At 34.9% G+C, this 17,884-nt stretch overlaps 2 protein-coding genes across 2 annotated transcripts; one reads left to right on the forward strand and one right to left on the reverse strand.

Moving 5' to 3' along the window:
- Window positions 1-955: 955 nt before the first annotated feature.
- On the forward strand, window positions 956-3,590 carry LOC145572033 (cystinosin homolog). Its single transcript, XM_081631054.1, has 8 exons — window positions 956-1,114; window positions 1,220-1,352; window positions 2,053-2,142; window positions 2,231-2,355; window positions 2,472-2,514; window positions 2,695-2,812; window positions 2,918-2,967; window positions 3,170-3,590. Exons 1-8 carry the CDS (start codon window positions 996-998, stop codon window positions 3,278-3,280), a joined length of 789 nt encoding a protein of 262 aa, XP_081487180.1. The 5' UTR covers window positions 956-995; the 3' UTR covers window positions 3,281-3,590.
- A 10,056-nt stretch (window positions 3,591-13,646) lies between these two features.
- LOC145572034 (ammonium transporter 1 member 1-like) lies at window positions 13,647-16,065 on the reverse strand. The gene is made up of 2 exons (XM_081631055.1): window positions 15,137-16,065; window positions 13,647-14,217 (listed from the first exon to the last, which is right to left on the reverse strand). Exons 1-2 carry the CDS (start codon window positions 16,063-16,065, stop codon window positions 13,647-13,649), a joined length of 1,500 nt encoding a protein of 499 aa, XP_081487181.1.
- Window positions 16,066-17,884: the final 1,819 nt, after the last annotated feature.

Consider the following 17,884-nt stretch of genomic DNA (forward strand, 5'->3'; position numbering starts at 1 on the left):
TTCTAAAATATGGCCAATCACATACCGGGTAGGCCAGATTAGTACCGATACGGGCATCAAATGATGGGGAAGTTTGATCCTATCCAAATTGGCTTTAGTAGCATAAGAAATTGATGGGTAATTGACATCAAACTTTACTTAAAATTAATTATGTAAAAATTCAATTTATAATTAAACGAATCTTGATAGGTTTAAGAAAATTCAAGTAAAATTCAATTGATAATTCAACTATTAATTATCAATTAAAGATAAAAATGTTATTCCACATAAAATCCATACTATCTACTGCATAACGCCATAGCGGGTAGCAAAACTTTTCTCTTCATGATGTTTAATAAAAGCATTTTATTTATTTATTTATTTATTTATTATTATTATTATTATTATTATTTTTTTTTTTTTTTTTTTTTGGGGTTGTATGTAATTGCACATTTGCGATAAGTTAATACAGAAAATATTGACATAATCTTACATTAGATTAAACTTTTATGATCAAATAATATTCCTTCAATATGAAATTTTAAAGAATTTACAAACTCAATGACTCGTGTGAATAACTAACTTTGTGACATCAACCAATTGTGAAAATGTCCTTTATGTGATTAGTTATTAATCTTAGAGTTTCTTCTAATTCAAATTGGAGTCGAATCACGTTAGTTCAAATCTTGTCCAATCATTATTGACAATATTAAAGGAAAAAAAAAAAAGTAAATAAATATCTTTACTTATGACGGTTGCATATGCCCATATTACCGTCTGAGTGCATTACATATTTCTGTTATAATCACGGATCATAATCGTAACAAACAACATCTATCTATATATATATAAACATTGCCCTCATTGAAACCTTTTTTCCAACACCCCCTATTTCTTGTTTTTTTGTGACCTCGCATTTATTGTCACCTCAATTTTTTACATATAAATACAAATTCAATTCAATTCTACTCAACATAATAACCAAAGAACCTTACCTTTTTTGAAAAAATAAAAAGATGGGAGAGTGGCGCTCTTTGCAACTTAAAGTTTTGTACGAAGTTTTAGGATGGGTTGCATTTGTTGCTTGGTCTATTAGTTTTTATCCTCAAGTTAACTTGAATTTTCGACGAAAAAGGTTTGTTTTTTATTGTTAAGATCTTTATTTGTATGTTACATTCGAGGTTTAACTAACAATACTCTCTCGTCTCTAAAATTTTTTATATGAATGTTAATTTGGCAGTGTGGTGGGACTAAATTTCGACTTTGTGATATTGAATTTGACGAAACACTCATCGTATTTGATATACAATGCGGTGCTCTTCTTTAGCGCGGCTGTTCAGGCTCAATATCGTCACAAGTATGGGTCTAACGAGGTTTGCATTCGTGTTCCCTCTTTTTATTCCTTTCTCCTGTAATTTTTTTAGTTCTTGGGGTTTATTGTATGATCTTGAACCAATACTCGTAACTCTAGCTACACAATAAACATAAAGACTCCTAGATCTATGTAGTTATGTCTCCATTAGTATGTCATATTAATGCAACTTATTGTAAATAAATTTATCTAACCTTCTAAAATATATCCTATTATAATTACATATACCGTAAATATAAATTCTAATATCAATATTCTATGATAACCATAGTTCTACAAAAGATTCTTGTTAGTCCGAGGAAACATTAAACATTTTTTTTTTTTGATTTTTTTTTTTGTCGTCACTATCTTTAATTTCACTGTCTTCCAAGTCATCTTAGGCCACTCACTTTGTCCCTGTTTTAGAATTCTTCTTACAAGTGGAGAGTAAATTTAGTCATAGACTTGTAATTTAAGATATGCCATTTTTATAGGTTCTAGCCTTAGGTGGTTGCATTCTTGTGTAAGACGGGTGTACAAGTGACATTCTGTAAGTTGTAACGAATTATATTAACATGGATTATTAATGACCTTGACGAGTTGGGTCATGACACTCATGAGGGGACCTAATGTGGATTTGATAAGAGTTGACTTTTGTCGCGGTCTTATTGTATACACCCATCTTATGTAATAATGTTAACCTTTGTTAATATTGTATACAGATGATACCAGTTGCTGCAAATGATGTTGCATTCTCTTCACATGCAGTCCTCTTGACTGCATTTACCCTCTTTCAGATTTTCATCTATGAGGTAAATGGCCGAAAAATTTAACTGTGATTTTTTTATCTACCCTTAAATCAAATTACTGATAGTATAACATCATTTGGTTTACATGCAGAGGAAAAATCAGAGATTTTCTAAAATTGCAATTGGGATTGTCTGCATCATATGGTTTTCTGCCGCGGTTTGTGTATTTGTAGGCATTCACAGACATTCATGGCTCTGGTTGATCAATGTTTTCAAGTAAGATGACAAGCTACTATGTTTTCATTTGTTTATAACTTTATTTTTTCAACATGCATATTTGTTTATTTTCCTTTAATGGTGTTATAACATGTACACATTCTATTATTTTGCAGCACTATTCAGGTTACTATGACAGTCATCAAATATGTGCCACAGGTCAGTATTTATGTACTTCTTTTGCAATTAATTATGATGTCGCGTTAATCCTTTGTTGGTTTATCAACTTACTAATGACTTGTGATATTGTTAAACTCTGTCTTGTACAATATCAATATAATTGTATTCAAATTTGAGTTTTTTTGAATATTAATGTTAATTGTAATCAATTATATGCAGGCTGTCATGAACTTTCGACTAAAAAGCACTGATGGTTTCAGCATTGGAAATATTTTACTTGATTTGCTGGGAGGTGTGACAAATTATGGTCAAATGGCTATGCAATCTATTGATCAGAGTAAGTCATTGAGTGTTTTGGTTTCGCGCCATGTACTGTCATTAGTCCTGATTGTTAAAATCTCTGTGGATTCGTATTAACTTTTAGTATGATCTTTTCTTGCAGAATCATGGGTTAATTTCTATGGAAATATAGGAAAAACTCTACTATCTTTGGTATGATCACTTCTTTTATTTTACTTTCTCAATTTCAGTACACCCTGATTAACATCCCACATAAGTATTCTGTTTTATAAAACTCGAATGGAGCATACAATCATTATTATCAACAATTGGAAAATATAAGCAGCTAAGTTAGTTAGAATTTGTGTGCATTTTATCTTAACTCTTTGTACCTAACTGATTTGTGACTGCACAGGTTTCGATCTTCTTCGACATTCTATTCATCATTCAACATTATGTACTCTACCCAGCAAGTAAAAAGAAGGAGAAGCTCCCTATTCAAGCCCCAAGTTCAGAAACAAGCTAAGCTAATTGTCATTATTTATCAAGTATACTTTAGCATTCAAACAAACTAAAGCAGACCTTTGTTTTAAGAGATTAGAGAAACAGTGCAGCTTTTGTATATATATATTTATATATCTCAATATATACTGTGAAATTTGCATAATTAGATGAATGATTTATTCATGATTAGCGATATAAATTCAAGTGTTATGAGTGTTAAGACAAACACATTAGCTGCTGGATCGGAGGTCTAATTGTAATCCATATAAACGGTTGTAATTGAATAAATAATGAGATTGTATGTTGTGCTATAAATAATGAGATTCATCCTATACACATGTCATTAACAATTAAAACCCTATTAAAAAAAAAAAAACCAATGTAACACCAGCTAAAATCACAAATATTAACGAATCCAATAATATGCTTCAATCCAGCCCCTAATCGAATATTTTTTTCATGGAGGATTCGAACCCCCACCACTGAGAGAGGTGGGGGGGGGGGGGGGGGGGGGGGGACTTATTATTATTAGTATTACATATAACCGTGTATATATATGTAATTTAGATTATTATCGGCCATTTTTAGGGTCCAAAAATCTGAGTTGAATGATTAAATTAAGATTTTGGAAAGACAATTAATTTTTACGACAAATAAAATTAAGGAAATTTTGGAATTTGGTACCTCTAAAATGGGGGGTGTTGAGTTTTGGTACCCATTTAAAACTTTTTTTTTATTTTGATACCCATCAAAGCGTAAAATTATAGGTTTTGGTACCTCCGTCCATATTCCGTTAGTGGGGCCCATTATCTAATTATTTAATAATTTAATTTATTAAAAAAAAAGAATTTTTTTTTAAAAAAAAAAAAAAAAACAGCCACTGCCACCCTTCCCCTGTGCCGGCTTCCGGCTGTTGGTGGCCGAATTCCCCGGGCACCGGCGCCGGCCACCCCACCCCCTTTCCCTCCTTCAATCTCAGCCATAAGGGCACATAACCCGTGTTTTCCCCTTCCCCGAAACCCTAGCGCAACCACCGCCTTCCCTCCCCCCCCTCATTCCTGGCCGTGGCGGCAGCTGCTGTGGTCGGGCTTCGTTCCTGGCCGCGGCGGCAGCTGCTTTGGCTAGGCTTCGTGCCTGGCCGCGGCGGCAGGCTGCTGTGGCTGGGCTTCGTTCCTGGTCGCCGCGGCAGGCTGCTGTGGCTGGGCTTCGTTCCTGGTCGCCGCGGCAGGCTGCTGTGGCTGGGTTTCGGCCTGGCCGCAGCGGCAGGCTGTTGTGATGGTTGCCGGCAGCCGCACAAGGAGGGAAAGAGAGGTGGCAGAGCCTCACTAACGGAAAACTTAATGGATCATGGACGGAGGTACCAAAACCTACAATTTTACACTTTGATGGGTATCAAAATAAAAAAAAAAATTTAAACGGGTACTAAAATTCAACACCCCCCATTTTCAAGGTACAAAATTCCAAAATTTCCTAAAATTAAATGGAAAGAAGCATACTGAAACTATTTCATTTTTTAAAACAAGTTGGTAACTCTTTTCCTCTATGAAAAGTAAGGCGAAGTTAAGGAAAGTATGATATTATTATCAATGAAGATCAAGGAGTGGAGGGAATGAGGATTGATCAATCTCTACATCTTCTCCGAGTGATCGGGTCTAATCCTCACCCCTAAACTAAAATAGGAGATTAGGAGGGCACCCATTGACCTTACCGTGTAAAACAAAAGCCCCTATTATCAATTACATACTTTTATAAACAATTTATTTTATTTTATTTTATTTTATTTTTTTATTTTATTTATTATTATTTTTTTACAACAGCAGATTACAAAAAAGAAAACAAACAAAAGTAAAACCTAAACTATAGTAACCTAGACGAGTAAAAGACATATGAAGCAACCTGCATTGGTTAGCAATTTGGTGAGCTTGGCTCACCTCGTCTCTATGAACTTTTAAGATAGCACATTGGTGAAAGGAGCCACCAATTTTACGGATTTCCTGAGCCGTCCAATTAGTCTCCATGGGGGTTAACTTTTCATTAGCCAAGGAATTTACTAACGACGTTGAGTCTGTAAAAATAGAGACCGAATGAAGACCCCGATTGGAGCTCCACTTTAGGGCTGAAAGGCAGGCAACAACTTCTGCATGATAGGCTGATTTTGCTAATCCAGAATTCCCCCCTACCCCTAATTCATCTTGGTCAAGAGTAGAGAAAGTCCACCATGTGCCATAGGATCCAGATTGCTTGTGCCAAGAAGCATCCACTCGGACCATAAGTATAGTAGGTTTGGCCCTGTAAGACTGGGAAAGGAATTTTTTACCCATCGAAACCTGTAGGAATCCAGGAGGTACTTGAAAATCTGTGTCATAGACCCTTAGGGTCCCAAGCTTACGAACATCTGGCTTCAAATAATTCTTAGGGAAATCACGTGCCAAATTAAAAAGGTCCTTGAGTAGCCATTATCCCCTTCGAAGACCCTTTTGTTTCACGTTGTCCAGAGAGACCAAAGAGTTGCAACCAAATTTTGAGCTCGATTTCTACGAACTCCATCCTGACTATAAAACAACATGATATAGGTTTGAATCCATTCCTGTAACGAAGTAGCTCCAGTTGGTTTTTTTACAGTCCGGAATGCAACAGTTATCCCAAGCATACCGCACTATAGAACAGTTCTGAAACAGGTGGTTAACATCTTCTAGGGTGTCACCACAATAGCCACACATTCCATCAACATGCATCCCTCTAACCAGAAGTTTTCCATTCATCGGAAGACCATTAATAGCCATTTTCCATAAGAAAATGTGCCATTTGGGAGGGATATCAAGGTGTCAGATAATTTTTAAAAAATCAAAAGTTTCCTTCCGATGAGAGGGCTCATAGCTCTCGTTAAGGCATGCAAGAAAGGCATAGCCAGACTTAACTGTATATTTACTCGAAGGGTGGGGATGCCAATAAAGAAAGTCTTTTTCTTCTTGCACAGGTAGGTCCATAGTGAAAATTAACTGAGCACTCTGCCAATCAAAGCGCTCCCTAACCAGACTGACATTCCAGGATCTAGAGGCCTGGTTAATAAGATAAAAAAACCGTCCATTTTGAACTTTGACGCAGATTCTTATTAGAGTTGACCAACGGAATAGAGCCATGCACCCAATTAGAGCTACTGGCCAAGACATTCCTTCTAGAACCAATCTTCCAAGCAAAGCCTTTCCTGACTTTAAGAGTGAGCTTATGCATATTCCGTCGGCCCTAAGAGACCGCAAAAGGGAGAGTTGATTGAGAGTTTCCTGAGCACAGTAGACAAGCAATGTCTTGTCTTAGCTTCCATGACATATTATGACATGGAACATTTCATATGAAGTGAAATTTTGAGCTAGTTTTTTTTTTCGGATTTTTCACCAAATGCTCCTGAGTTATTTTTTTCTTCATCATATATCCATGAATTTTTTCAAATTCACCATATACTCATGGCTTTCACAAAAATGTCATCAAATACCCAAATGACTAACGAACGTCAACTCCGTTAGTCATTAAGGCTAATTATGGCACATGACATATTCTAATTGGTTCATTTTTATTATTATTTTATTTGACAAAAAAAAAAAATTAAAAAAAAAAACCAAACCCCCATCCACTCTCCCCACCGCACCACCACCCCCATGCCAGCCCAAACCTTTGCCCCCACCCTCACTGGCGACCAACGTCTTCTCGGCACCGGCGGCCACCCTCCCTCTCCCTTTATCCCATGTCGTCGCCGCCTCTCTCCTTCCTAGAACAACCTTACCTCCACCTTAAAATCCCTCCCTCCACTCGAAAAATACCTCTTTCCCCTCCCGTCGCCGCCCAGCCGGCCCCCAAACCCCATCCCCTGCGCCGGCAAAGCTATCTCGTCCCTCCCATTACTATCTCCACTCAATTACCCCCCTTAAACCACCATCCCAAAACCCTAAAACCCCAAAATCGAAAATTCTAGGGTTCAAATTTATGATTTTGGGTTTTTGGGGTTTCGAGATGGTGGTTTAAGGGAAAGGGGGAGAGCGGTCCGAGGGATGACGTGCGACGCCAATTTTAGGGTAGGGAGCAGGCAGGGACAACGTCTGGCGTCGGCGCCGCCGCGCCGGAGTAGAGGAAGCGGAGATGCTCGTGTTAAAGGAGTGAGAAAGTATGTATGGGTTTTGGTAGTGTCGGAATTTGGTAGGGACGTTAGGTTGGGGTAGCCGATGGGGGAAGGACTGACGCCAGCGACGGGAGGGCGCTCACCGATCGCCGGCGAGGGGTTGGCCGTTGGTGGCAGAAGAAAAGGGAGGCTGATTGGTGGTTTTTTTTTAAAATTTTTTTTAATTATTATTTTAATGTTTTTTTAATTAATTTACTAATTTAATAAACACCAATCATATGCTGCCACGTGGAATAATTAGCTTTAATGACTAACGGAATTAATTGCCGTTAGTCATTAAGAGCATTTGGTGACAATTTTGTGAAACTCAAGTGTATATGGTGAATTTGAAGATTTTCATGGGTATATGATGAATAAAAAAAAAAAAAAAAAACTCATGGGCATTTGGTAAAAAATCCGGTTTTTTTTTTTTTTTTTTTTTTTTTTTTTTTTTTTTTTTTATAATTTTTTTTGAAAGTATTTTGAGCTAGTTTTAGTTAAAGTATAATTTTATTTATTTATTTAGGTAAAATTGGTATAAACCACCTTTTTTGTCCAACTTTTTTGAAAAAACCACCTTTTATGTTTTTTATTTACTAATCCACCTTTTAAGTACTTAAATTTTTGATTGCACCACCCCTATTTCAAATCTAACAGATTGTATCTCAACCATCCACTTCCAAATCATCAACCATAGCAAAACCTTCCCTTCCATCTCAACCATCACTTCAATTATCTCAATTTAGGGTTTGAGAATAAACAAATACTACAATTTAATTTTTGTAGCAAAATTAAGTTTGGTTTTTTAGAGCTTTACTCAATTTAGTCATGCATTTATATAGAGGGAAGGGTCAAATGTTTTTGGGGGTGAAAAAATACATGATTTAGGAGCAAAAAACACAAGTTGTGGGCCCCTTTGACGTCTTTGTTAAATTTTTCGTCAAAATTTGAAATAGGGGTGGTGCAATCAAGAATTTTGGTACTTAAAAGGTAGTTTAGTAAATAAAAAAACATAAAAGGTGGTTTTTTCAAAAAAGTTGGACAAAAAAGGTGGTTTTTTCAAAAAAGTTGGACAAAAAAGGTGGTATATACCAATTTTGCCATTTATTTATTTATTTTTATGTGTGATTGTAACTACTACATTCTGAAATGGTTAACAACAATGTGATTGTGTGATTAGCATTTTTTTTAAAGCATTATTTCTTTCTTTGTTCAAATAAAAAAAAAAAGCATTATTTCTTGCTTTTTGATTATTTAGTGATTTAATTTTGTCATTTGATATGGGAGCATTAAATTCATTAATTTTGGAAAACTTTGATAAGCAAGAAGTTAATTAATTCTTTCATAGATTGAAAATGGATGTTTTGGGAAAGTATCATGACAATATTTGCAAACTTTTTTCTTTTTATTTATTTATTATTTATTTATTTATTTTTTGTGGAAAACCCTATTTGCAACTTTATCAGGAGATGATGTATACTTTACTTTATGGAGTTATGGCATAATATTTAAGAAATTTTGATTTTTAATGCCACGAAAAAAAAAACACGGAAATAGTTTTTAATATTAAAAAAAAAAAGTTTATTCAACACCACCAAAAATTTTAAAAATTTAATTCTACCACCACTTAACGAATTCTTGGATGAAATCTGTTACACAATGTCTATGTATACTTTTGGAGCAATTACTTAATAATGTCAAACATTTTTTGAATTATACAAAAGTTAATTTTGGAGAAAGAAAAATCTACTTCAAAAGTCAATTAAGTTTTTTTTTTTTTTTTTTTTTTTTTTTTTTTTTTTTTTGTGTGTGTGTGTGGAAACCAAGTGATTAAGGTTATTAAAGTAATTTATCTGGTTCTTATAAAAGAATTTTTATGAAATTATTATTTTTTATTATAATTAAAGTTCATCATCAACGTATTCTTACAAAAATATCCCTCATCAAATAAAAGATTAATCATTGCCAATTGGGTACTTAGTCACTTACTAGCTCATTTGATATAAACTCATTTTCTTCCTTTTAGAAAACATAAAACTATCTTTTTCTTTACAAAATTACAACGTTTTTTTTTCAAAATTTTAAAAATTGTGCTGAAAGTTAATGATGGCATTAGAAGAATAATTCAAGACTTATGTTGAGAAGTTTCAAATTTTAATGAGAGTGATTAACAATAAGGAGCCATTGAATTAGATTCTAGAAGGTGAAATAAATGTGGGTTTTCAACGCTTGATGAAATAGCGATGGCCTTGGTATTCAAAATCATCTCATTCTCTCATTAATTTGTGTTTAAAGATAGGACGAATCTAAGTTCAAAACAATGGGTTAATTGACTCCACTTGTCTTTAACTAAAAATTATTTTTAAAAATATTTATAAAATGAAGAAATAATGATTTATTTAGCATTGAATTATTTAATATAAAAATAATAATACAAATAAAGAGTTGTAGCTCTATTGTTTTTTGTTTTTGTTTGTTTTTTTATTTCCGTTGCATTTTCTTTCTTAGTTTGTAATTTCTCTTTTTTTTTGAGGGTTGCCCCTCGGGTTCGACAAAAAAAAAATGCAAATTTTAAGTAAGGTATCAATACACATAATTATAAATGCTAATTATGTGCAATATAATATTTACGTAGTTACACATAATTTGTTATTTATAAATAATTTAACGTAATTTATTAATGCATAAATTTAAATCTTATTTGTTTTAATTTATTTTTATATCTTAATAACTAATTTTATTTCAACAATAATACCAGTGGATTACACAAGCTTAAGTTTATATATATTTAATATAAATATATTAGAGTTACTGGTTAATCATATAAACATAAAAAAAAAACATATATAAATTTAAGTAATGATTTACCAAACAAAATTGTACTCATAATTATTTTCTTAGCAAAATACATTGTTGTTTCTCAATAAATTATATTTGTTTTGTAAATAATTAGAAAAATGTATTTAAATGTTTTTTTTAAAATGATTTATATAAATAAATTTATTTTATTTGATTCAAAGTTAATTGTTTCTTTGGAAGGCATTCCGGATTTGATTCGCCGAATGTATGCGAACAATTATGTCATTTGAGACAGTTGGATTTTAATAAGTTTAATTAAGCTTTTTCTCATAAAATTTCCTCAAGAAATCTGTATTAGAGACTTCTGTAGTATCCAAGAACAAGACTTTTTGGCTGCATTTGAGTTGATTGATACAGAAAATTTAAAGGTAATTTCTTTATTTTCTTGTTTGATTTTTTTATTTTTATTTTTATTTTGTTTGATTATATTTTAATTTTGAATTAATGGTATTGTTTTTGTTTCGGTTTAGGTACTGAAGTTGGATAGTTGTCCAATGTTCAACGACAATGTTGGAGAGATTCTTTGTAAAAGGTCCTTTGAAATTCTTACTCTGCTATCATTGAAGAGGTCTACTCTGTCCTATATGGGCCGGAAGAATTTACTCTCAAGGATGAAAGGTCTTACATTTCTGAATTTGGGTAAGGGTGATTGTTTTTGACTTCCAGTAGCACCAACCTGCAAATTCTTAAGTTGAATGATTGTTAGTGAGTTTTTTTTTTCTTTTTTCTTTTTGTAGTAAGTTACTGTATTAGTGGTGCTAACTTACAGGGCAATTACTGATGAGGGTATTAAGCTAGTTTCAATAAAGTGTAGCAACTCAATCGAGTTTCAAGTTTCTGCAACTCGTCTTACATTCCGGGTCTATGTTGCATATTTTTGGGATGCAGAAATATTGTGAACTTTGATTTCAGCTTTCAGTCTGCTACCTGGTAGATAATCTTAGATTAATACGTAGTATTTTTTTGTTATAACAGCTCTGAGGCCATCGTGGCCGACGTTCACTGTGCTGGCGAGAGGTTGATTAAACTTAATCTCAATACTACTTTAACGGTAGGTTATCATACTACGAACGAATTGCAACGAACTGTGGGAATCTAAGATTCTTGGACTTGTCGTTTTGCGACAATTTGATTGACCAAGATTTGGGTATAATTGCTGACAAATGCCCTTCACTTGAAATGTTTATCATTCTAGGATGTAACCAGGTATGTTGATGCTTTGTTATTGTCGGATACTCCCTCCGTTACATATTACTCGCAACAAAAGAATATTTTATGTTTCATAAATAATATCCTTTTGTTGCGAGTAATTCGTAACGGAGGAATTATCTTGAGGCTAAAAGATTTTCATTATCATACAAATTTTGGGCAAAAGAAAATTTTAAATTAGTTGTATCACTTTTTTATTTCAGCAAATAATTTCTCGCTATATCTCTCCTACACGGACCCCATTTATTTTTTTCTCCCAACCTCTACTCCAAAAGTGGTGTACTTAATTACAAAACTAACAGAAGGATTGTTGTATTTGCAAGATTGCGCTAGCTGGTTTAGAGGCCATGCATCTGTCTTGTTTCCGGATTCGCAAATATGGATCCATACACGTATATTGCCCCAGCACGATCCAACTCTTTTAAGCTCGTTTTGTGCTCCGCATATTTCAAGCACAACTCCTTAACACTATCATCAAACATCCCCTTTTTAGCTATTGCATCCTCGAACATCTCCCTCGTCTTCGCAACTCCAAATATCTCAGCAGCTTTATAGGATCATCGTACACCTTTGCATCATCAAAATTACAAAATTTCGATTAATTACTAAATCAATTGCAAATTATATATTGAATTATACCATATTTACATCAACAAAGTTTAATCTCGATTATTTAATTCCAAAATCACAGCACTTACAACTAGAAACATAGGCGAAAGTTTTTAAAAAGAGTTGATTAAGCTCGTTGTTTTTATTATTTTAGGGCCTGTTCATATTTACTGAACTAAGCTGAACTGAACTGAACTGATTGGAGCTGAACTGAACTGAACTGAATTGAGCTGAAATGAATATTTTATGTGAGAGGGAAATTAAGAGCTGAACTGAACTGAACTGATTGGAACTGAACTGAACTGAACTGATTGAAACTGAACTGAACTGAAATTAAGTAAATATGAACAGGCCCTAAATTAAGTAAATACAACAAAGGAAATTAACGAAATTTTACTCTTTTACCACCTCCAAATAACCACTTATTGGTTTTTATCACCTTCATAATTTTTTTTTTATTTTACCACCACATAAAAATAAAAAAATAAAAAAAAAATTAAAGTTGGCTTTTACCACCAATCACCCCCAAATAATGGATTTCGTCCATAAATCAGTTAATGAGGTATACCATGTACATGTGTCACTATATTATTGGGTGTAAAAAAAGAAAAATAAAAAAAAAATAATAAAATCAAAACCATCCAAACCAAACACTATCGCCGACAACCCTTCTGCAGCCTCCATCACCGACCGGCTCCCAAGTGCCCACACAGCCGGTCCGTTTCCGGCAACCCCCTTCCCTTACCTTTCCGGCAGCCCCTCTTCCCCTCTGTTTCTGGCGGCCTCTCCTCCTCCCCTTCCCCTTCCTTTTTGTGACCACCGACCTCGCCTCCCCCTTCTCCTCCCTTTTCAGACCTCAAACTTCGATCCCCTTCCCCTTCCCCTTCCGACCCCCACCGAATTCCGACCCCAGCTCGCCCTAGCCCCTACACTGGATTCCGACCCCTTTTCTACCTATCGAATACTCCTAAAACCCTAGCTAGCCACCACCAAATTTCGATCTCCTCCCTAGCCACCACCTGATTCCGACACCCTCCCTAGCCACCACCAAATTCCGACCCCTCCTAGCCTCACAAGGTTAATTTCGTTCCCGATTGATTGGCATGGAAGATTGGGGGAGATGAAGAGGAAATGTCAAAAAGGTGGGCCTTGCTAACGGATTCCTAGACGAAATCCGTTAGTTGGTGGTAAAACCCAATTTTTGGAAATTTTGTTGGTGGTAAAATACAACTTTTTTTTTTTATGGAGTTGGTAAAAGTCAATAAGTGGTTTTTCATGGTGGTAAAAGTCAAAATTTCCTACAACAAATCATATTGAAATATATATAAATGATTGCAATTATAATGAATCGAAGGTAGTATGTTGTCCTATAAAAAATGAGCTTCATCCTATACATGTCATTTAACACCAACTAAAATCAAATACTAGTAATTCCATTGTAATATGCTTCAATCCAACCCCTAATTAAATAAATTTTCATGATCACCGAACAAAATTAAAACTATAAAAACATTGGACATGATAAATCAAATCAAAGTTTTTCTTCCAAGATCATAATTCATCAAGCTTGGAATTGTACACCAGGAGGATCATCTCCACCCATATAAGAAGACCATTTTTTGGTCGTCTCATCAAAATCTTCATTATAAGCAAATCCACCATGACTCGTAAGATCCATTCCATTCATCTCATCTTCCGAGGTAATCCTCAATAATCTCAATTTATGCAACACAAAAAACAAACTTCCCATTGTTACACTAACCCATGCACATATGGTCAAGATTTGTACTACATGGGCCGCCAAGAGCCGCCCCCCACCGCCCATTAGGAGGCCGTAGGAGGTGGCAGGGCGTGCCGGATACACTTCTTGGAGGTACTCTTTCTTGGCAAACAAGGCAGTGAAGATTATGCCCCATGTACCACACCCTCCGTGGAGTTGTAGGGCTTCTAAGGGATCGTCGTAGTTGAATTTTTCTGCTAGGATGTTGCATGTTATTAGGACTATGGCTGCAACCATTCCACATATGCAGGCTGCCCATGGGTCTACCACTGCACAACCACCTGTTATGGCGGCGAATCCTCCTAGTAGGCCGTTGCATACGTCGGTTACGTTCCAATGTCCTACTAGTATCCTGTGTAATAATAAGTCAATAATTAGGCAATGCGGAGGCTTGTACAAACTATAGCAGCTTGTTTCAAAAAAAAAAAAAAAAAAAAAAAAAAATATTATAGCAGCTTAATTTGTAATTAATACAAGGACATACTAACATATACTCCGTATTAATGATTAAAATAGTGTATTGAAAAATGTATATAAAGCAACCGAATAAAAATTAGGAAATCGACGGAGAAAACCAACACTAATTTATATGAAGAGATATGGTCCCAAAAACAAAGTGACTACTTGTATTTGTTACAAAGTTATCAAATACACCATATTACATTTGTGTTGAAATGTTCTAAACATATTCCGTTTTTGTCCATCCCTTTTATAATTCTCTTAACATAGCAATTTTATTCTATTTTTGACAAACTCCTTTTACTATTGTACTCTTCTCATCTCACAAGCAATATTTATCTCTTTCACTCACCTTCTTTTACTTAAATATCTTTTTCTTATATTCACCCACCTTTTTACCAATTTTCTTCTTGGACTTTATGAAATAGAAGTACAATGTTATAACTTATAAATGTTGATGACTAAACTACATTTTTTTTCATATACTTTGTACATTAGAAACAATTTAGACAATTCCCTCAAATTGTGAATAGTTATAACATTTAAACCTATACAAGTTAGTTGTCCAGCCTAATTGAAATATGCAAAATGCATCGATTTCATGCCTCAAATTAGGATATATAAGTGCTATACGCATGATATGTTACCTTATATAGGTTGATTGCCTAATCGTATTGAATATTCGGTATGATAATTCAAAAATATGCTCATATCATAATAATTTGGCATGAAATTCCCTTATTCTTGTAAATTTTATTTATGCACGAAACACAAGTCCAAAATAAAAACACCTCAAAATTTCAGAAAATTACCTTTTTCCAAACAAAGTAGTAAGGGCAGCCGTTGCACCCGCAAGAGTAGTAGTAACAGCAGTCCTCCCTACGGCACTCCACTGTCCATACACCGCCCCGCTTTCGCCGTACGCCTTGGCAATGGTCAAAAACGAACCCGGGTTAAACCCGTACCACCCGAACCACAACAAAAAAGTCCCTAATACAACCAATGAAGCATTATGTCCTTTAAGGGGCACCCCTTTACCTTTATGATCAAACCTTCCAATCCTCGGACCTTCAATAAACGCCCCCCAAAACCCGGCCACGGCTCCAACCAAGTGCACCACCCCTGACCCGGCAAAGTCGATAACCCCCGTCCCAAACAAGAGCTTCTCCGACGTTACGAAGGCGCTCCCCCACCCGTCATTAGACCAAAACCAATGCGCCACAAGGGGGTACACGAACCCCGTTAGTAGGCTCGAGTAGGCTAAGTAGGATACGAACTGAGTACGCTCCGCTATCGAGCCGGAAGTAATCCCTGCTGCAGCGATAGCGAAGCAGTACTGAAAAAGAAAGTAGTTATAATCATAAGATTGGTGAAAATCTGGCATTGACGCTAGCGCAAAGAAGCGGCTTCCTATGAAAGGGTTTGATGGGGAGCCGAAAGCGAAGGCGAAACCGAAGAGGTAGAAGAAAAGAGCACCGGTAGCGGCGTCGAGGACGTTGGTGAGGAGGATGTTCATGGTATTTTTAGCACGGACTGAGCCAGCGCAAAGCATGGCGAAGCCGAGTTGCATGGAGAAGACTAGGTAGGCTGAGAAAAGGAGGTAAACGGCGTTGATTGCGGTGGTTGCATCGGTTGTTAAGGCGGTGTTGGTGGTGAGTTGTTGGCAGATGTAGTCTGCTGCGGCGGAGGAGTTGAGGAGTGGGGTTAGGATGGTGGTGGAGCACCCGAGCGGCGTCGCCATTGCAAAAGCCGAGGTGGAGGAGGAGGAAGAGGAGGCGCAAGGATCTGGGAGTTGTTGGAGGGACTATAAATAGGTCAGATTATGTGGAATCATATATGAAGTGAATGTGTGGATTCTTGCCAACTCAAGATCAAGTGTTTTGGTTGAGAAATCTTTATTAGGAGTATATTACTATTTTTAGATGTTACGGAGTATATAACTTGAACGCGAGTGTTGACTATTGGTATGTGGTGCAACCGTAGTGCAACTTGTATAGTCGAATACTCCTATCGTTGTAGTATGAATATATAATAGGCTAACCAGTATCGGTCACATTAATCTATCAATTATATGATTTTGGGTCTAAAAAAGATATCATGGTTAATTGATATAAAGGTAATCTGATCTTATGTTGTGAATATTGATTTTTAAACATTATAAATAAAATAATTAATGACATTTAATCAAAAAGAAAAAAAAAAAAAAAAAAAAAGTAAATCCTAAGTTAACTTTGGCTAATATGGTTCCTTACATTGAAAATTATGTTAGTATTTTATTAAAATTTATAATTACAGTATATCTTAGATCATATAAAAATTGAAACTCAACAAACCAAGACAAGGAATAAAGTAATCGAGTTCAATGTAATATTTCTAAATTCTTATTAACTAAATCTACATTATACATCTACCACAACTTTAATATCCGCCTTTTTTTTTTGGTTCATAGAAATTTTATATAATTGCTTATTTAAATGTCTCAAATTCATATTATGAACAGGTGGCTCTCTTCTCTCTCCTCCTTCTTCTCTCCAAAACCCTAACCTCCATTGTTGAATTTTGAAGGGGCTTCCATCGGTTTTAATCGGTGGAAAGCCCCAATTCTTGTTTCTTTAAAGTTTTTTTAGGTTTATAATAATGCTTCTTCCTTTTAGGAGGAACTTTTCTCCCTCGAAAGAAAGGGTTTGCGATCTCCTCGAAAGAAAAGGGTTTTTCGACCTCCTTCGAAAGATCAGGTTTATCTCCTCTTTTCAGGGGAGAAATTTCTAGTTTTGAATCCATGATATTAGATCTAATGGATTGTTGTGAAATTATTTCATTAGTGAAAAAGTTATGAATATAGACAGATGAATCAGAAGGAAAACATCCCGACGACTACAAAGGATCGTTAGATTGTCTCTCCAATAAGGCTGTATTTTCCAGTAATATAAGCGGGAGATGTTTCACAGTGCAAGATCTACTCGACGATTGTAGTTTTATGAAGGAAAATTTTATTTAATTCAATATCTTATATATTTGTTAACGTCGAATCTATATTGTAGATGTCGTATGACTTTTAATTAATGAAATATTTTTGCTATTAAAAAAATAATAATTCATATTATGAATGATTTAAAAGTTGGGTGATAGACATAGTTACCGAAATTTGATTGTTAACAAAAATTGAAATAGACCAGGAGGCAAGGATGGCTTGTGATTCAATTGTACTTCCTCCGCTAAATATTAACTAGTATTTAGCCCGTGATATGCACGGGTTAAATGTTTTGCTAAAATGTTTATTAGTACGTATTCAATTGTACATTGAGAATGCTTTTCAGTTGGAAGTAAACTAAAATGTTGATGAATACAAAAATGGTATATAGTAGTAAAATAATGAAAGATTAGTAGTAAAAATAATGATGTTATTTCATATTTTCAATTTCTCATTTTTTCACGTAAAAAAGATACATGAAGTGATACTTAATGTAGACACCCAAATGTGTCTCCCCAAAACCAAACCCAGTGATAAATATCTTTCACGTCATTTGATTATCGAACAAAGTGAAAGTGTGAAAAGTCTA

This window comes from Chenopodium album, chromosome 12 (genome assembly GCF_948465745.1).
Source record: "Chenopodium album chromosome 12, dcCheAlbu1.1, whole genome shotgun sequence".
Taxonomy (NCBI): Eukaryota; Viridiplantae; Streptophyta; class Magnoliopsida; order Caryophyllales; family Amaranthaceae; genus Chenopodium; species Chenopodium album.